At 52.8% G+C, this 19,985-nt stretch overlaps 1 protein-coding gene across 1 annotated transcript in view; it reads left to right on the top strand.

Moving 5' to 3' along the window:
- SDK1 (sidekick cell adhesion molecule 1) overlaps positions 1 to 19,985 on the top strand; it is a 707,360-nt gene that overhangs the window by 637,395 nt on the left and 49,980 nt on the right. The window contains exons 36-38 of the mRNA XM_011976935.1: positions 12,156 to 12,271; positions 14,359 to 14,545; positions 16,626 to 16,763. Coding sequence (XP_011832325.1) covers positions 12,156 to 12,271; positions 14,359 to 14,545; positions 16,626 to 16,763 — 441 coding nt within the window. The remainder of the gene's footprint in view (positions 1 to 12,155; positions 12,272 to 14,358; positions 14,546 to 16,625; positions 16,764 to 19,985) is intronic.

The raw sequence follows: 19,985 nt of genomic DNA, 5'->3' as shown, positions 1-19,985 counted from the left end.
CACCACGCCCGGCTAGTTTTTTGTATTTTTAGTTGAGACGGGGTTTCACCATGTTAGCCAGGATGGTCTTGATCTCCTGACCTCGTGATCCACCCGCCTCAGCCTCCCAAAGTGCTGGGATTACAGGCTTGAGCCACCGCGCCTGGCCCCCATTCTTTTTTAGTCAGTGCCCTCACTTTAACAGGAGACACCTGGCAAAGCTGTGCATGCACCTTAACTTGCAGGTCAGCCACTCACATGTTAAGAGCTTGTGTCTGTTTTTCCACACTTTCAGCTCTTTCTCTACAGGAGTTAAGCCTCTCACTCAAGGCAATCTTAGCAGATTTGAGACTCAGTATCTGCTTCTGAAGCTGGTGGACAGAATCCCTGAGTTCATCATTTTCTTTCATCACTTTGTCCACTGCACTCGGGAGCAACCAACCAGCTTCATTATATTCCTTGGTTCTCCACATATGGTCAAAGGTATTATGTAGAGAGTCACTAAACCCCTTGCCTCTCGCAAGCGGTAAATCACGAGTGTCAAATGCATTTATTTTGCGTAACTCTCTAAACAATTCATGCCAAGGACTATCAGCGTACTCCATACTACTATAAGTAGAGTCCTTAGCATTTTTGGGTCTAATCATATTAAAACAGCCGACTTCAGAAACCCCAAAACCAACAAAACAACTCTATCCTGAATATTCTGTTTCTCTAGAACCACTGCTGGTACCAAAATCTGTATCAGTCAGGGTTCCCTAGAGGGACAAAACTAATAGGATATATATATATATATATTCCCATATATATATGGGAGTTTATTAAATATTAACTTACATGATTACAAGGTCCCACAGTAGGCTGTCTGCAAGCTTGAGGAGCAAGGATGGCCAGTCCGAGTCTCAAAACTGAACCACTTGGAGTCTGATATTCACAGGCAGGAAGCTTCCAGTACGGGAGAAAGATGTAGGCTGGGAGGCTAGGCCAGTCTCACTCATTTCACGTTTTTTCTGCCTGCTTTATATTAACTGGCAGCTGATGAGCAGGTGCACACCAGATTAAGGGTGGGTCTGCTTTTCCCAGCCCTCTGATTCAAATGTTAATCTCTTTTGGCAACACCCTCACAGACAGGATTAATTCTTTGAATCCTTCAAGCCAATCAGTATTAACCATCACAAGGTATAACTACAAAGTCATTCTTACACCTAGGAAAATTAATAATAATCCCTCAATGTTATCAGTTATCTAGTGAGCATTTGAATTCCCCTGGAATTTTCTGCTCTGACAGCCCACAGTTCTGTCTTTCTAGACTTGGTGAGCCCCAACCCATGCCATTGAAACCATGATGCAGATCTATGAGCTGCTTTAAAAAAAAATTTTGTATTTTTAATTGACATATAATCATATACATTTATGGAGCACAAAGTAATGTTTACCATGTGGAATGATTAAATCAGGCTAATTAGCGTCTGTATCACATCACATGCGATCATATTTTTGTGGTGAAAACATTTAAAACCTACTCTTCTAGCAACCCTGAAATGGTGCACCATGATTTCTTATAGTCACACGAGGCGCTGCTTGTCACAGAGTCCAGTGGGGGCTTGCGTCCCCGGTCTCGCCCTGGCCTTCGATTTGAGACCGACTCCTCGCCTGGGTTCCAGAGCACTCTGCCCTGGCTGCTCCAGCTCTGCTTCTCTCTGGGGTTCCTTGGGGCTCAGCTTTCCCCCGGTCCCTCCCCCACATCACTCTGCATCCTTAGCTGCCTCTGGAGCCACAGCTCCCACACGAGCCCCCCTCCTGTCTGGAAGACTCTCGGGGAACCCAGGCCTGTGAGTCCCACTGTCTGCCTGCCATCTCTGCTGGGAGGACCCACAAGTTCTTTGACCCAACTTGTCCAAAACTTAGTTTCTGTGTAGTAGCCCAGGAGCAGGCACTTAGAAGCCAGAACGCCTAGGTCTGGCTCCTGGCTCTGTCCCCATAACCCTGGGCAAATTACTCCACCTGCCTGGGGCTCAGTCTGCTTGCCTGCAGGGCTGCAGAGAGGACCGGATCCACAGAGGGCCCTCGAAGCAGTGCCACAGGAGCTCTGCCTGGGGACGAAGCCATCACTGCTCCTCCCCAGCCTCTCAGCAGCAGCAGCCACGGTGGCAAGAAGCCTGCTCACATGTGCCCTGGGAAGGGTGCCTCCACCCACCCCAAAATCCGTGACAGAAACTCCAGCCTCAGCCCAAGTCTCTCCACCACACCCAGACATTACGTATTGTCAGAGGCTGCTTTTGCCCTAGGAAAGCAGAGTTGAATAGCTACAGTAGAGCCCTTTAGTTCCTCAAAGCTTACCACCCTTACTATCTGGACCTTTACTGAAAGTATCGTTAATTCCCAGCCTAGATAAGCAGCGTGGACCTTCAAGCAAGGCAGATTCAGGTTTGAATCTAGCCCATTATGGGGGATGTGACTTAACCTCTCAAGGCCTCGGCTTACTTGGTTCCCTGGTCACTGCGACTGGTGGATTCCAGGCCCTTGCCAACAGGCCTGCCTCTGCCACTCTTCTCCCCGTTGCAGCCCCACCCTCGCTCAGACTGCCCTCTGCAGCCTGTGTCCTTACAAAAGCTCCTCCAGGCTGGGTCCCCACACCCTGTGCACTCCCTAGCTATAGCCAAAGTCATCTCTCTCATGTACGGCTTTGACAGTCTCACTGTCTGCTTTCAAACCTTCCCAGAGAAACCTCTGATCTCTAAAGCCATTCAGTCCCCCGGACGTGCTGTGCCATCTCTCCCGGGCCTTTGAACACGCGGCCCCCTCCACCTCAGCTGCTGACCCCTCCCTGCCCCTTGCTCTCCATGCCGTAACTCTCCTCTCCACTCTTCAAGTCTCTGCCTGGATGCTCCTGGTCGGGGGGCCCTCCTCGGCCCAGGCACTCCCTGGGGGAGCCCTGCTGCTCACCCCCACAGTGCTCTGGGCTCATCCCCAGCACAGAGTCCACCCTGAGGGCTGGAATTGCCTGCTGACCTGCCCATGGCCTGCTCTAGACTATGCACCACATGAGGACAAGTGGCTGATGCCATCCCAGGCACACAGATCCTCCCTCATGAACCAGTGCTTCTCATGGTACCTAGTGGAGAAGCGTTCGGAGAAAATTTATCAGATGGATGTTGCCTCTTGGCTAACAAGGGCTGCCTATCTCCTTCCCCTAACTCTTCAGGACAAGGCCAGAGATGCTAAGGCCATAGCTAGGAAAGTCAGGCTCTGGAATGAGACCGTCTAGACTTGAACTCCAGCCTTGCTTCTTGTTGGGGCATGGTATTTAACTTTTCATCTTATTAAACAGAAATAATGGGAGTGGCCTCCAATGATCCGCTGTGCGGATCACATGGGTAAATATGAAACCTTGGCCTCCTCTCCAGCCTGGGGTTAGAGCAGCAAGGAGACCCAGGCTGGCCAGAACAGAGACTGGTGGTACTTTGCCCTCGTTAAGAGTTCTCGGGACCAGCCATGGTGGCTCACGCCTATAATCCCAGCGCTTTGGGAGGCTGAGGTGGGAGGATAGCTTGAGCTCAGGATTTGAGACCAGCCTAAGCAACGTAGCAAGACCTCATCTCTGGAAAAAAAAAAAAAAAAAAGAAAGAAAGAAACAATTAGATGGGTATGCTGATGCATGACTTTAGTTCCAGCTACTCAGGAGACTGAGGTGGGAGGATCACCTGAGCCCAGAAGGTGGAGGCTGCAGTGAACTGTGATCATGCCACTGCACTCCAGTCTGGGAGACAGAGCGAGACCCCATCTCAGGAAAAAAAAAAAAAGAAAAATTATTTGAAAACATTCTCCCGCAAGGAGAAACAGAATGGATGCTTCACGGTCAAGGCCTAATAGCCAGCCGGGCCGGACTCGTGTGAGGCTGTAAAACCCCATCTGCAGCTTCTGCGATGGTGTACAGGGGAGCGGAGTGCCTAGTGCTGGCGTCAGACTCGCTTTCCTGAGTTGGTCTGCTTGTCCTGCAGCTCTTTGCTGTCCTGGCCTGTTTCTCCCACCCCCATTTGCTCCTGGGTCTTGTAAACAGTGTTTCTTTGACCTTTCCCTCGAGGACCAGAGATCACCTGGTTTCTGGCCCAGGCGCTCCTGGCCTTCGGATGTGGGAGGACTGTAAGAATCTCAGGGAGACCCCCACCCGCTGCCTGCGGTGGTCTCTCCTTTGTCATAGATGACAAGCGCTTGCCACACGCAGGCAGAAGCAGGGCTTAAAGGTTACTCTCATTTCTCAGGTGAGAAAAAGCAAAGTGCGAATGGTTTCTGAGGGTCCTCCAGGAACGCTCAGCTAATGGGCGGGACCAGGACGCACAGGCCTGACCACTGCATCTAAGGCAGCGAGGCCCTGTGGAATCAAATCAGCATTGAGACAGAGGGCTTCAGGACGTGGGCCCTGAGGGCGTGAAGCCAGCCTGTGCCCTCCTTCCCGCCTCACTTGCTCCGTAGGGCCTCTCATGTCATGTCTCCTGCCTCTGCGGAAATGTCCTGTAGCTCCCGTTACCTGCAGGGTGTCACAGAAGCGCCACCGTCTGCTAGCGGCCCAAACCCATCACACACACCCCTCACTTGCCCCTCACAGGGTTCCCAGAGTGGCCAGAGCCTGCTGCCAGTTCCCATTGCACTCCTGACAGCCCCAGGGTTAAAGGATGGGGACAAGGTTGCAAGGGTGTTGGCTGGGACACCTGGGCCAGGTGCCTTGAATTCTGCCCCAGGGCTGTTTGCACTTGACATACCAGCTCACAGTCACTATCTCCGGATCATGGCCTCTGCTCTTGTCCCAGCCCTCCCGTACTTCCTTCATCTGCCTCAGAGCAGGATCTGCAAACCACTCAGGGGCCAAGTCTAGCCCATTACCTGTTCTTGTAAATAAAGTTTTATTGGAACACCGCCACACCCATGCATGTTGTTGGAGGCTGCTTTTGCCATAGAAGGTGGAGTTGAATCGTTGCAACAAAGCCCTTTCATCCCTCAAAGCTTAACATCCTTACTATCTGAGCCTTTACCTAAAGTTATGCAACTCCCACCTTAGAGAAGCAGCCTGGACCTTAGAGTTAGGCAGATCCAAGTTTAGATCGAGCTCATTCTGAGGCCTGTGACTTAACTCCTTGAAGCCTCAGTTTTTTGTTTTTGTTGTTGTTGTTTTGTTTTGTTTTGTTTTTTGACAGAGTCTGGCTCTGTCACCCAGGCTGGAGTGCAGTGGCACAATCTTGGCTCACGGCAACCTCTGCCTCCCTGGTTCCCGCCATTCTCCTGCCTCAACCTCCAGAGTAGCTGAAATTACAGGCATGCACTGCCACGCCTGGCTAATTTTTGTGTTTCAACTAGTGACGGGGTTCCACCATGTTGGCCGGGCTGGTCTTGAACTCCTAACTTCAGGTGATCCACCCTCCTCAGCCTCCCAAAGTGCTGGGGTTACAGATGTGAGCCAGAGTACCCGGCCTCAGTTTTCTAAAAGGAGAATAAAATCTTTCTCCAACAGGTTGAATTTTGCGAGTACAAACTGCATATAATGCAACTGATGAGTTAGGGGCTGTGGTTGTGATGCCGTCATGATCTGTGAGGACCCAGATCTTCCTGTGATGGGGACTCACTCTACGGGCCAGGAAGCAAACACAGTCTGCAAGCCACAGAGCCGGTTGGCTGGAGCGGCTCTTAACTTTGTTTATCATAACAGTGGGAGATGATGGCTATTGAGCTAATGAGAAGGTGGACGCACTATTCCCTGATGATGGGAAGCAAAGATCATTACTGGACGAAATCAAATGCCAGAGTTGTCTAGTAGTATTGAGGGTTCAGAGCTAACCTTTAAAATGGAAATATCTCTAGGAAAAAAATGTTTGTTATCATGAGTCTGAAGCTCTCTGGCCTCAACCTCCTTTTCCTATGGAAACAACTGCTTTTTAAAACACAATCTTTAAAGTCATTCAGTTTGTTAGGATTGCAGCTGCCATGTCAGAGCAGAGCAGACTAAGGCCATCCCCTGGGGCTATGGAAGGAGAATGTCCCCTGCCCCAGCTGCCACACCTGTGCTGCTCTCAGCCCCTCACCTGGAGTGCCCTGCCTTTCTCCCCACACATCCCTGTGCTTAGTTGGAACTTAGAACACACAGTAACTCCTCCTCGTCTGTGTTCTTGAGGCATCTGTACTCAGAACCACTCAAATTAACCCATGCACAGTTCTAGAATTCTGTCATCCTCATTGACTCACCTGCCAATAAAAACCCCATCTCCACTAAAAATACAAAAATTAGCCGGGTGTGGTGGCAGGCGCCTGTAATTCCAGCTACTCAGGAGGCTGAGGCAGGAGAATAGCTTGCACCCGGGAGGCGGAGGTTGCAGTGAGCTGAGACTGTGCCATTGCACTCCAGCCTCTGCGACAGAGCGAGACTCCATCCCCCTGCCCCACAAAATAAGGCCAGAAGCATCTCTTAGATTTCGTCTGCGTACCTGTAGTGCCCCACCCTGAGCTGGGTCTGGCTGTGTGTAAAGACATGCGGACCCTGACAATGGGTTATCACCTGCACACCCACACCATGAAATCTAACATTCATGGCAAGGGCTGCACCAAACTCCAGCCAGTCTTGGAGCCCTCAGAATGTGCAGAGGCTGGGCTGAGGCTGGCACCTTCCTAGAGGAGCTGGAGCTACAGCTGGGATGTATCAGTCATCCGTTACCGCATAACAAATGATCCCAGCATAGCAACCTAAAACAACACACATCTCCTACCTTGGTTTCTGTGGGCCAGAAATCTGGGCACAACTTCGGTAGGTCCTCTGCCTCAGGGTCTTCTGGCACAGCGTCATCCAGGCCTGTGGTCTTCTCTGAAAGTTCGACCGGGGAAGGATGCGTTTCCAGGCTCACCCATGCAGTTGCTAGTGGGATTCCATTCTTCGTGGACTGTTGGACTTGAGTTCCTTGCCATGAAGGGCCTCCCCTTGGGGCCTCTCACAACATGGCAGCTGGCTTCATTAGCATGGGCTGGCCAGAGTGCAGGAGTGGGTAAGCAGGAGAGAAGGCACAGGCTCTTATTTCTGAGTCACAGCAGTGCCACATTCTACTCCTTAGAAGCAAGCCACGTATTCAGCCCACATTCAAGGGAAGGAGATTCCCAAGGGCGTGAGTACCAGGTGGTGCATCTGCAGACAGCTGCAGTGAGCTGCAAACAGCTCGGGCCAAATCCAGCCCATTACTTGTTCCTGTAAACAAAGTTTTATTGGAACAGTGCCATGCCCATGCATTACGGATTGTTAGAGGCTGCTTTTGCCATAGGAAGGCAGAGTTGAATAGTTACAATAAAGCCCTTATGTCCCTCAGCTCATGTAGGGACCTGAAGCTCCTGGTGGGCATGGCAGATAGCTGCTCAGCTGGCTGGAGTGCACTGGGCACCATGTCTTTTGTTTCTGGGGCTCTGCGCTTGCCCAGACTCAGGGTTCTGCGTTTCCTGGGTTGCCTGCTCAGGCTCGGCCCCTGGCTTCCTTGCACTTCTGCCTTGAGTCATTGTTCTCTGTCTCCAACTCTCACTTGTCTCCACCTGAGTAGAAGCAGGGTAATCCCTTTAAACCTCCTGATTCATCAAGAAGGGCTCCCGAGCTGCAGAATCACCCAGACCCAGAGCCTGTCTCCAGGTCCCCCTTCTCAAGGGAGCAGATTGCTGGCAAGATGTGCTGACAGGTAAATTAGATCAGAGAATTATATTTCCCGTAGTTCCACAGGAAATCAGAAAGAGAATCTCACCAGGCAAATGTTGATGTCATTAAAGCAAACTGAGGAATATACAATTTTTTAAAAATCATATAAAGAAACAATTATTTCATTACATTAAAACATTAACATTGATTCTCAAATTATCCATTAAAACCTTACTTTACCCAAACAGTCAATCAATGGGCTACAGAAACTGAAAGTAGAAATCTAGCATGGTCTATCCTGGTCCAATACCGCTCTAGCCACAGCAGGTGCTCAGGATGGCACAGGGTGGCTTCGGTGATAGGAGGTGCATGGCATGGCACAGGGTGGCTCTAGTGACAGACACTCAGCATGGCACAGAGTGGCTTTGGCAACAGCAGATGCCCAGCATGGCACAGGGTGGTTCTGGCAACAGTAGACACCCGGCGTGGCACAGGGTGGCTCTAGCAGTAGGATGACCACCTGTCTGATGTGAACCTAACACTGCGTTAGGTGAACACCACACCCCGTGTTCCCACCCCTCTACTCTTTCTCCTTCCATCTCTACAGTCAGCAGTGCCCTTGCTCCCTGACCCACTGTCACGTCTCAAATCTTCCCTGTTATTTAAGGATCAGCCAGATGTTCTGCTTTCCAGGAAATACCCACATCCCCAGTTGGGCATGCTCTCTGGGCCCCTGACCCTGTCCTCACACTCTGCCTGGCATCGTGATTATTGTGATGCATGTCCTTCTCTGGTGAAACTTGTCTTTCACATCTGGTGTCCACCTATCCCTCAGCCCCAGGCCTAGACCCTGGTTAATATTCAGGAAGATTTTGGCAGCATTAGGCTGAGATAACAAACAACCTCCAAGCCTCAAGGGCTGGTCCTGCCAGTGGTGCTGGTCCCTCCCACTGCCGCCCTCCGAGTGCTGTCATCGTCTCTTCTGCTACCTGCCGTTTTCATCCCAAGACTTTGGCTGGGGGAGAAGCCCCCGTGTGACTACCAGCCTCAGGGCTGCTGGAAGAGAAGGTTTCAGGCCATGTGACTCTCCAGAAAGTGAATCATTTGGTCATGTGGGGTGAGAGGGGAAAATATGCAGTCCTCCCTCAGTTGGAGCGACCACCAGTCACAGGGCCATGTCACTGTCCCCAGATCAGATGGATGACCTTCCACCTGGTGGACGGTGAATGTTTTGAATGAGTAGGTGCAGGCTGAATGAATGAGCATCATTCTCCCTGCAGAGTTAATTCCTACAGCTCTGAAAACTTTCCCTCACTCTCTGAGGCCTCCATTGCTCCACCAAGTGCCATGTATAACCATTTGTTTTTTCTCCTGAAGTTTGAGCCACACCAGTGCCTGTCCAGCTGCCTTACCTTTAGCAGAGGTTCCTAAACCCTGAGGTGAGGGGGCTGCAGCCCAGGCCTGCCGGGCAGGGCCCAGGTTCGCCTTGGGTCTGGTGGGACATGGAGGTAGAACCATGAGCTGCTGGTGCTTACCACCCACCAGCAAATTAAGACTAAGTCAGGGCAACCACTGTGTCCCAGCGGCTGCTTTTGTTCCAGCTGAAGCTCACTGGCCACTTAGGGACAGCGAGCCCAGGGAGGCTGGGTGAGGCGACAGAACGCTGTCCTTGCTGCTGCTTGGGGCTTGGCTATAGCCTCCAGCCCACCCCTTCCCACAGAGATAGGAGACCCCGGGAGAGCCATGCCATAGCCCAGCTCAGCCCCCAGCACCCAACCAGGCAAGGCCATCCAAGTAATCAGCCAGAATCCCAGAACATTTCAGAAATGTCAGGAATTCCACGATGGCTGTCAGGTAAGGGGCCCTCCAGAGGTCCTGAAAGCTTATCTCTCATTGCCTCACCAAGATCCCTCTGCAAGGCTGCAGAGGCCCCCTGGCAAGGGTACAGGAGCCATCACAACAAGGACCCGAGTCACTCAGCTCCACGATGGCCTCATGGCCTGAGCATGAGACTCCAGAGAAAACCCCAGCTTTGCACCTTACTCTTTAAATGCTGGTTGCAGGCCATCTACCTATCAGCAGATGCCAGCAACTGCCGGTCTAAAATGCTTTTTAAAAATAATTTCTTGTATGTTTTTTTTAAAGCTTCCAAGCTGGTATGTATGTCATCCTTACACTGCAAACGCTAAGGTGGGAAAATAAAAAGCGAACGACAATCAGATGCTCCGTGGCTCCCAGACTGCACACGCTTTACGAAGAATGAGAGTTGCACCGGGGCTTGTCAATAGCAGGGCCTTCCTCAAAGTCAGGTTCTCCTGTCAGGGTGGAGACCCAGCGGCTTTCAGGAGCCAAAAAATAAGTCTCCAAACCAACGTGCTTTGCTCAGTGTTGACATATATTTCTCTCTTCCCTGCTGGCGTCAAGAAAAAATGCTTTGTTGCCTGCAGTAATTTTACGGTCCAGAAGTGCCTTGGTGCAGCATTGCTGGTGGGCACAGCAGTGCGGCTCAGCTGCCTGAGACAGGGCCAGGGGCCTTAGTACAGCTCGTGTTCACCCCAGAGAAAGGGGCATGCAGGCCCCTGATTTCTGGGGGTTCACCTGGAGCTCACAGATTCCACCGGTTCCTACAGGCAGATATCCAAGTCCAGAGCTGTCATGGGCATGCTGAGTTTGGCCATCTTTGGAAAGAAACCCTGGGGGTGTCATGGGGAAGGGGGGCGATGTCTCACCGACTACCAGGTAATGGCCGCGCTCAATTTTGCCTTTCACATTTTAATTGTACAACAGTAATTTTGCAATGGAGTTGCCGATGGCAAACATGCAGAAGACATTAACTTTATTTATGTTTTGGATTATTAATGTGGCTGTTAAAATTCCTCCAGTTAGTTTTGATTGAATTGTTTTTTTGTGTGATTCTGTTGTTTAATGGAGCGGTAAATAAGAATTTCTGATAATGAGGCTGAGCGTCTGTCACAACAACCTGGTGTGAGCTATTAACATTTCCATTAACGGCAGGGTGGGCAGTGATAATATGGAAACCACACAGTTAGAACAAAATAAATAGTTGGTGTCAGGCTGTGTGGGTGTTAATTACTATTTTATTCTGCACTGGGGGGAGAGAGCAGAAAGTGGGGAGGGGGTGATGGGGAAGGGGTGAGTCCTGAGGTCAGTCTCTCCCAAGAAGGCCTCTCCAGAGAGCCGGGTGCTGGACCGTCTCCCTCGGACACGACTGTTTTATCGTCTCCATCAATGGTCCGTAAAAAGACTTGGTCAAAAGGCTGCACTCCTGGGCCGCAACTCCAGCCCCGGCTGCAGGTGGAGAGGAGTGCTCGGCTGGCCTCTGCAGGAGCCAGGCCCCCGGCACAGCTGCCCTGGAGCTCCCCAGGGCCCAGTTCATGGACAGCCAGGAGAGCCCCAGTGGGAGGAGGGAGTAGCGGAGAATAGGCTGTCAAGAGGAAGTGCTCAGCGTGGAATTCAAAGATGGTGTGAAGCTGGCACGGGGTAGACAGGACGGAGATGTTCTGGAATGCAGGTGTGTGCTCCCAATTCCCTATGACTGTGTGGTGAGGTGCGGAGGTGTGGCCACGCCTCTAACGGCGGTGTGGTGTGGTGCGGAGGCGCGGCCACACCCCTAACGGCGGTGTGGTGAGGTGCGGAGGCGCGGCCACACCATCCTCGTGTGTCCTTTGGTTTGCATGCACCATGTAGCCCTGCAAACGCAGACGATACCCTAGTGAGCTCCTCCCCAGGGGGAGCGAGGGGGCTAGAGGTGAAGACTGGATCCTCAGAATTTGAAGCCAGAGCTGGCCTCAGAGAGCAAGGTGCAGCCATGTTCTCAGACATGGGAGCTCCCTGTCCCTCTTGTATGGACAACTCTTTGTGTCTGGACGAACTTCATCTAGATGGGGTCTTCATAGCCAGGGATGCCTGAACCTGTCATGGCAACACAGCTATCTTTTCTCTAATCTCAATCAGGAATATCAGTGACAAAAACCACAGCAGTCAGGAGTCCTGTGACTCCCTCGCCGACAGAGCCACGGTGACCCTGTCACGTCCCAGGCATTGCTGGGACCTCAAGTTAACATCCTCACCCATCAATGCTTTGATCTCACAGCAGCCATCAGACCAGCCCCTAAGCCTGGTCAGGTATTAACCAAGAAGCACGTGGATTACGATCTCATACCTTTGGTTTCAAATACTCTGCTAACTGTATCTCGGTATAATCATTTTTCTGTGCAATTCTATGTATTTTATTGTATGCATTTAAGAACATCATATGGGAAGGATTTGCGGTCTTCCCTGGCAAAAAAGAGCTGAGAGCTCTTGGCGGGGACACAGAGCCATGGATCCCAGGACATAACTGTCCAAGGCCTCCTAAGCCAGGGTGGCGGCCCAGGGCAGAATCTCTCATGTGGTTCCCAGCGGAACTAGGGCATGCGTGAGCCCCGTGGGTGTGTGGGCGAGGGTCCGGGCCGGCTCAGAATGAACATCTCAGCTTCTCTCCATGTTGCTCTTTCCCCAGCCCCGGCCATGGCCCCGCAGAACGTGCAGGTGACCCCGCTCACGGCCAGCCAGCTGGAGGTCACATGGGACCCACCGCCCCCGGAGAGCCAGAATGGGAACATCCAAGGCTACAAGGCAAGGCCCTCCCGTGCGGTTGCCTCCCCCGGCTCAGTGGCGCACCCCTGGTTCACGTGGTCCTGCCCACTGCTTTGTCAGCAGCAGACCCTGCAGGCGCTCCGCCTGGAGAGCTGGGGCCCAAGCATCGGAGCTTGGCTGGACCTGGCCTCTTAGCTGTGGTCACAGCTGCTTGTGGGTAGAAGGCATCACGGGGGAGCAGGCTCACTGTGCGGCTGGCTGTGCCCACCACAGAACAACCCAGGTTGGGGGCCCTTGTTCATCCAGCAGCTTCTCCCCACTCTGGGCGCATGGCGTGGCTGGGGAATCCTTCCGTTTCCTGGGCCCATTCTGGAGCCCCCAGTACACTGGCTGACAATAAAAGAACACAGGGCGCCTGGAAGAGACCAGATTCCCCATCCCAGACAGGCCCTTGGGTCACAGTTGGACACTGAGCGAGTCCCTTGATTCAGTCGGTCCAGGGTGGGGCCCGCCAATCGCATTTCTCACAAGGTCCCAGATGTGAGGTCCCTGGGAACCCCGTTTTGAGAACCGCCCATAATCACTGGAGGGTCTAGAGATGGGGAGAAAGAAAGGCAGCAGTCCGTAACAGGAGAGCCTCGAATGAGGAATCGTTATGTAGGGCTGGGTTATCCAGGGGTCAGGAAGCGCCTAGTGGCATCCCATCCCTGAGGCCTGGCCTTTGTGGAGAGTGCAGGGCCCCTAAGCATCCCGGGTCTGTGCCCTGAAAACACCCCCATCCTTCTCCGGAATGAATTTCCCTGTCTGTTCTGCCGGGGTCCAAGTCGATCAGTCATCAGATTCTGTGGGCTAGCCTCCCCTAATGACTAAGAGACCAATTAAATGTCCATTTAAAGATGATTTTTGCAGGTGTGTTATGAAAATTAATACCTTCCTCCATGGCAGGGCTGTTTCAGTGATGAATGAGCTAATGGAGAGCCCCATGAGCTTGGAGGCATGGCGCTATTTATGTATGTCCAAAATATGTTTTCTAATTTCCTTAATGATAAAGACATTGAACTTGGATATTGATCTCAAGTCAGCAAGGCCTGGGCGAGCAGAAGATCTTAGACGGTCAGTTCAGTGAGCAGAAGCCCGCTGCATCCTGCAGGTGGAAATGAGTGATGCTCACCTGCCAGGGCCTGCCCAGCAGGAGCGAGGCAGGCGGGTGTGTGAGGCAGGTGTGCCAGCCCCGGGGCGCTCCAGGCTGCCGCCCCGAAGCCTCCGTGCTGCCTTTTCACACGGGCAAGCCGCTCTAACAGCCTGGCCGTGGTTTAGACCCACAGAGCCAAGGTAGGTCTTCTGATTGGTGTTGTCTTTAGGCAGCCTGGCTGGCGCTGGCCGGAGGCAGCGGTGGTTTCCGGCCAGTTGTCTAGGGAAGCAATTCTGGCAACCTCTTTAAACCTTTGTGCTTGGGCATCAAGTTCAACTACAAGCACATAAAAGCTAGACAAGAGGAAATGGCACCCCAGAGGAATGAGGCCTTCCTAGCAGCCCTGAGCCCAACATGGTTCTCCTGCCTGTTGTTTTTGATTGCTGTAATCTCCAAAGTATGTTGCCATATTGAGGAAAACTTAAATGTCCGCTCTGAACAAAATGTGGGAACACATCGTAGGAGTTGGGGGCTTTGTTCTCTCCACAGCTCAGAGCACGGGGTGGACACGGGATGGCTTCCCTTCTCTCCAGAAGATGGGGGAGAGGGAGAGGCCAAAAATCAAAACACTGACAGAGCTAGGTCTGCAAGGAAAGGCACGTCATCGGCAGCCGAAAGGAAGCTTCCCTTCCGTCCTCAGACCTCATCTTCAGCAGCGCTTTGTTTAATGAGGCAGTGCTCAAACCCTAGATGAACATCAGGAAAATGCTAAACAGCATCTCCCAAACAATATTAGCAGCCAGGGGTCCCCGTCGGTGCACAGTAGCCTCAGCTTCTCCCTGATTCCTCCAGGAGAGAGCCTTTCCACCTTCCCACCCAGGCACAGCTCGCCCCAGAACTCAGCTCACCCCCTCACTCTGACCTTACACTCAGTGGCCTCCCTTCCTGGAAGGCTTCCCCAGGGGCCACCCCAACCTCTTGCTCTTCCTAACAGATTTACTACTGGGAGGCAGACAGCCAGAACGACACGGAGAAAATGAAGGTCCTGTTCCTCCCCGAGCCCGTGGTGAGGCTGAAGAACCTGACCAGCCATACCGAGTACCTGGTCAGCATATCAGCCTTCAACGCCGCTGGAGATGGGCCCAGGAGTGACCCCCGGCAGGGGCGCACCCACCAGGCGGGTAGGAGGAAGGCGGGTTTCCTTTGGGCAGGCCTCCTTGGACACGTGTTTTGAGAGCGCCAGCTCAGGTCCCCTCACACAGTGGTTCCTGGCCCACCCAGGCAGAAGGCAACACCTTTTGTGTAGCTGGGAGTGTCTGGATGGGCAGCACTGGGTTTGGCTCATTTGTTCTCCCTGTGCCTGGCCTCAGACTGGTTACACAGTGGCACTAAATACATGTTAGGTGCGTTGGAGCAATACGTGTTTTTTTCCAGAGCCCTGGAGATTCAGAGGGGAGGAAGGGCTTTGAGTCTGCAGTGAGACCTCGTTCATAACTGACAGCATCCATTCCAGTTCCTCCAGGGAGGGGAACTTCTCATCAGGGTTGCCTGATAGCGTGTCCAGATCCCTGGGGTGGGGGCGCTCCTCAGGCAGCAAAGTCAGGCCACAGCGACAGGTGTTCCCCTGGGTCTCAGGGCCACAGACCACCCCTGGAGACTGCTCACTACGTGCATGCTGCAGGGCAGTCCCGAGGGCTCGGACAGGCGCCGCGCTGCTCTGGCCTCATCTCCACGCACAGGGCGCAGCACCTGTTCTCAGCAGACCCCTCTTCCAAGCACATCTCAGTTTCCTAGCAGGTGGAGGATGCTTTGAAGCTGCTTGGCCTTCAGCTCTAGGGAGCTCTCCAAGGCCTTCTGTAGGATTCTGGAAGTCTGAGAGACCGGGAGAGTGAGGTCTGGGAGCTGTGGGCAGAGACATAGGGCTCAGGGCCTTCTGACATCCCATGGGCTCAGCCGACCCACAGACAAAGGACTCCAACAATCAGGGCCCCTCGGCATCATACTCCCACGTGCTGACCACAACCAGGTTGCAAGGACCATTTCCTTTGGCTTCATCCAGTGCCCGCATCTGAGCTGGAAGGACGCGGGCAGACCTGTGGGCAGATATGGGGCAGGGCCATGTTGAGCACTGCTGGCCTGGCTGGTCATAGCTACGGGATCCAGAGACTGGAGGGAGGGCAGAGAGGGAGCAGGGTGGGTGCCACTTCACAGGCACTTCTGAGCAGCGAGGGGCACCGGGGCGAGAAGAGTAGGTCCCCATCTAGGCCATCTGGTAGGGGCGGCCCCAGTACACGCCCACCTTACACGGCGCCCAGGCAGAGGGGGAGCTGCCAGCAGGTTCCACATCACCCTGGCCACACACCCGACCTTCTTTTTTTTCTTTCTTTCTTTCTCTCTCTCTCTCTCTCTTTTTGTTGAGACAGTCTCGCTCTGTCGCCCAGGCTGGAGTGCAGTGGTGTGATCTCGGCTCGCTGCAAGCTCTGCCTCCCAGGTTCACACCATTCTCTTGCCTCAGCCTCCCGAGTAGCTGGGACTACAGGCGCCCACCACCACGCCCGGCTAAGTTTTTGTATTTTTGGTAGAGACGGGGTTTCACCGTGTTAGCCAGGATGGTCTCGATCTCCTGACCTCGTGATCCACCCGCCTCGGCCTCCCAGAGTGCTGGGATTACAGGCGTGAGCCACTGTGCCCGGCCACACCTGACCTTCTGTAGCGCTACATGTTTCCACCAGCTGCCTCCCTCCTCCAGATCCAGGGGGACACTCAGAGCTGGGAGAGTCTCGTGGGCAATTTCACGTGCAGGAGCAGGGGGCGTCCTCCAAAACCCCCAGGCCTCTGAGGGAGAGGCGAGGAGGGGTCAAGAGAAGCTTCATCCCTCACAGAGCTCCGTCTCTCCCGCAAAGAGCAGGACTAGAGCCTCTGGAATCCTCCAGCAGTTGCTAGAAAATGGAGCTCTCTGCGTTTCATTTTCTGTTTCCATCTATTATTCATTTTTATGCCTCTGCCGTTTTGTCTCTCAAGCCCCTTTGTGTTTAAACACTGTCATTTTCTCTGCGCTTCTTGGGAGGGTCTGCGTTTCTGATTGATCCTCGGAAGTTCTGAGGTGATCAATAAATCTTTTCATTTTATGGCATTTAGGCTTTTACTGAGTTGAAAATAACATGTAATAACATTTTTTATTCTATACGGAGGCACAGACATGTATGTATATGATCTATAGAGGAGCCTCCGTAAAAGTCACTTTGTGTTCTATTCTCCCAGCCCCTGGGGCCCCCAGCTTTCTGGCGTTCTCAGAAATAACCTCCACCACGCTCAACGTCTCCTGGGGCGAGCCTGCGTCGGCCAATGGCATCCTACAGGGCTATCGGGTGGTGTACGAGCCCTTGGCCCCTGTGCAAGGTAAGACCCGGGGTTGGGGAGATGGGAGCCTGGGCCACGCCAGTGCCCAGCCCTCCACAGTCTACACACTGAGCTGCACCTGACCACCTTTGCGGGCCAGGAGCCTTCTGGTGCCTGAAGTGGGGGGTTTTGGAATCTGAGCTGGAAGGGGCCAGAGCTGAGTGCGTGGGGAGTGGAGACTCGCCAGCAGAGACCTGTGAGGAAAAGCTGAGCCAAGACCAGACCTCTGTGTTCTGAGACCAGAACGGCGCTCTCCCGATGGAGCCGTGTCATGTACGCTCTTGATCCTGTCTCTGTCACACCCAAGACGTTCCTCTCCTGTTCCTCCCGAGATGTTTGTCCTGTGGTCACTGACTGAGACCACCCAAGGTTCCGCTTGAAGCCACGCCCCGCAACACAGGCCTTCGGCTACCCTCAGCATCCTAGGAGGGATGCTGACATCCCCGTGTCTTAGACAGTGTCCTGGTGCTCCCCTCACTCATCCGTCCCCTCAGCGGACATCTATGAAGCTCCCATTCTAGATGCTGGAAAAGCCAAGACCTGCTCCAGATCCTGGAATCGAAGGACCCGGGAAAGCGAGGATCTTGACTGGCTTGTTTATCAGGACCCTAGCTTTCCTGCGTCCAGGGCAGAGGTAACACACAGGTAATTAAACCAGCAAACAACAGCCCGAGCGTGATCAATGCTCTGAAGAAAAGAGAGGAGGGCTAACACGAGAGGCTTAGGGAAGAGACCGGAGTGACAAGGGCCCAGACACACAAGAATCCCGGGGAAGGTCTTCCAACGGGAGGATCCGCCAATCCAGGGGCCCACGGTGGGCAGAGCTCGGGTGGTGCCAGTGGCTGGAGCTTGGTGAGTGGGTTGCAGACACTGCAGGCCACAGCACGTGGGGCTATGGCATATCCCACTGGAGAGTGAAGCAGGAGGACCAGACCTCCCCAAGACCGGGATCCCTCAGGCCGAATCCCCCATCTCAGTGCCACGATGGAAAGAAGCTATCGATCATCTCCACACTTCATAGATCTGCCAGAAACAGCCTCCAGAGAAGAGCAGGGAAGGTGTTTCCTACACAGAGGAGTCTGAGAGAGGCAATGACAGGGGCTTGACAATGAGTGACAGGTGAAAACGGAAGGTGGAATGCAGGTGGCTCAAAGGAGAATGGGTGGCAGAGATTCTGTAGACCAGGGAGTGAGGAGGCTGGCCGTGGCTGTAGCATCATCCTACAGGAGAGCGGCAAAAAGGGGAACGGTGCAGGGGCAGGGGAGGAGGGATCAGATCAGGGGTGTGTGTTGAAGGTGGAGCTGGTGAGATATTGGCTGCGAAGCGGAGGAATGGGGATTGCGGGCAGGTGGCTCTGCCCTGCTGTGCACGTGGCCGTTGCTCTGTACCTGCTGAGTCAGTGCGCACCCTGCTCAGGTATTACTCCAGTGCCTTCTGTGTCCCTCTTTCCTGCCATCTAGACACTAACGTGTCCACCAAAGATTCTGGTCTGGGGGGCACTTCTTTCTCACCACACTGTGGTGAAATACAAGTCCATCTGTCTCTGCCTTACGGCCCAGGGCAAGTTTCCCCCTGTAATATACACAGACAGACTGTAAAAATTATAGATTATTTAATGTCTGGGAGGAAAAAATACAAGCAGCACATCAAAGAATATCGGCGCTCCGTTTAAAGCGTGATAAAAGTTTCCTTTTAAAATAAGCACATTTAGATGAAACAGGGAGTTGATTTGATGAAGAAAATTTAAGCACTAGATTTTTATTTCACCAAATCTCAGATGCCATCCCCTGTAAGATTCATCATTATTTTATGAAGTGCTCAGAAAGAAAAAATGCTCCCAATAAACTAGGGCCCAGTACTTTTGTATCATCAATTCGGAGCTGCATCCCAAGTCAGAGATGTGAAAATCCGAGAAAGGAAGAAAGAAAAAAAAAAATCACGCCTTAGACAATCGATGGACTCTGGTAAATAACAGTACAGGTGAGATGTGGGCGTGGTTTTTGAACCGGCAGAGAGGGCACGGGAGGGACATGGATTTAGTGTGGTAGCTTCGAGGGCGACCGGGATCTGTCATGACCTTCCGAGAAACCCAGCTCCTGCCTGGGAGCCAGGGGGCCTGGACGAGACTGCCTTTGAGGTCCCACAGCAGAGGCCCAGAAGCAGGCATGCCCATTGGTCTCGCTTGTCACGCAGGGAGAAACAGAATTTTGGAGATACACACAGGTTTCATGAGCCTATGTTACAAATGCCTTTTCAAGGGTCATAACCAACGAGAACCATTCAAATGAGAAATGACTGTGAAAGCATCATAGTTCTGATTAACCTGTAAGTCCTTCCTAATCAAAAACAGCTCAAGTTTTCCCACTCTTCTTCAAATAAGTAACTGGTTCCGCTCCCTAGTCTTCTGTGTTAATGGATTTACAGAATCTCTCTGGAAACTCCATGGTGTGCGCCTCTGGGCTTCTCTCCTGGGCTGCTACTCTTAGTCTTGTGAGAAAGTACTTCATGGGCCGGGCGCAGTGGCTCACGTCTGTAATTCCAGCACTTTGGGAGGCCGAGGTGGACAGATCACAAGGTCAAGAGATCAAGACCATCCCCACCAACATGGTGAAGCCCTGTCTCTACTAAAAATACAAAAACTGGCCGGGTGCAGTGGCTCACGCCTGTAATCCCGGCACTTTGGGAGGCCGAGGCGAGTGAATCACGAGGTCAGGAGTTCCAGACCAGCCTGACCAAGATGGTGAAACTGCATCTCTACTAAAAACACAAAAAATTAGCCAGGCGTGGTGGGTGGCACGCACCTGTAATCCCAGCTACTCCAGAGGCTGAGGCAGAGAATTGCTTAATCTTGGGAGGCGGAGGTTGCAGTGAGCCGAGATCGCACCACTGCACTCCAGCCTGGGCAACAGAGTGAGACTCCAGCTCAAAAAAAAAAAAAAGGAAAAAGAAAACAAAAATTAGCCGGGCATGGTGGCATGCGCCTGTAGTCCCAGTTACTCGGGAGGCTGAGGCAGAAGAATGGCTTGAACCCAGGAGGTGGAGGCTGCAGTGAGCTGAGATCGCGCCACTGCACCCCAGCCTGGTGACAGAGTGAGATTCTGTCTCAAAAAAAAAAAAAGTACTTCATTCCAGGCAAGGCCATTCCATGGGTCATTACCCAATCGGAAGTACCGCACAGGGGCCTTGATGCGTTGGTTCCCTCCCCTCACAGGGGCCTCAATG

The sequence above is a fragment of the Mandrillus leucophaeus genome, unplaced genomic scaffold (genome assembly GCF_000951045.1).
Source record: "Mandrillus leucophaeus isolate KB7577 unplaced genomic scaffold, Mleu.le_1.0 Scaffold171, whole genome shotgun sequence".
Taxonomy (NCBI): Eukaryota; Metazoa; Chordata; class Mammalia; order Primates; family Cercopithecidae; genus Mandrillus; species Mandrillus leucophaeus.
This window is presented reverse-complemented; position numbering and strand designations above follow the sequence as displayed.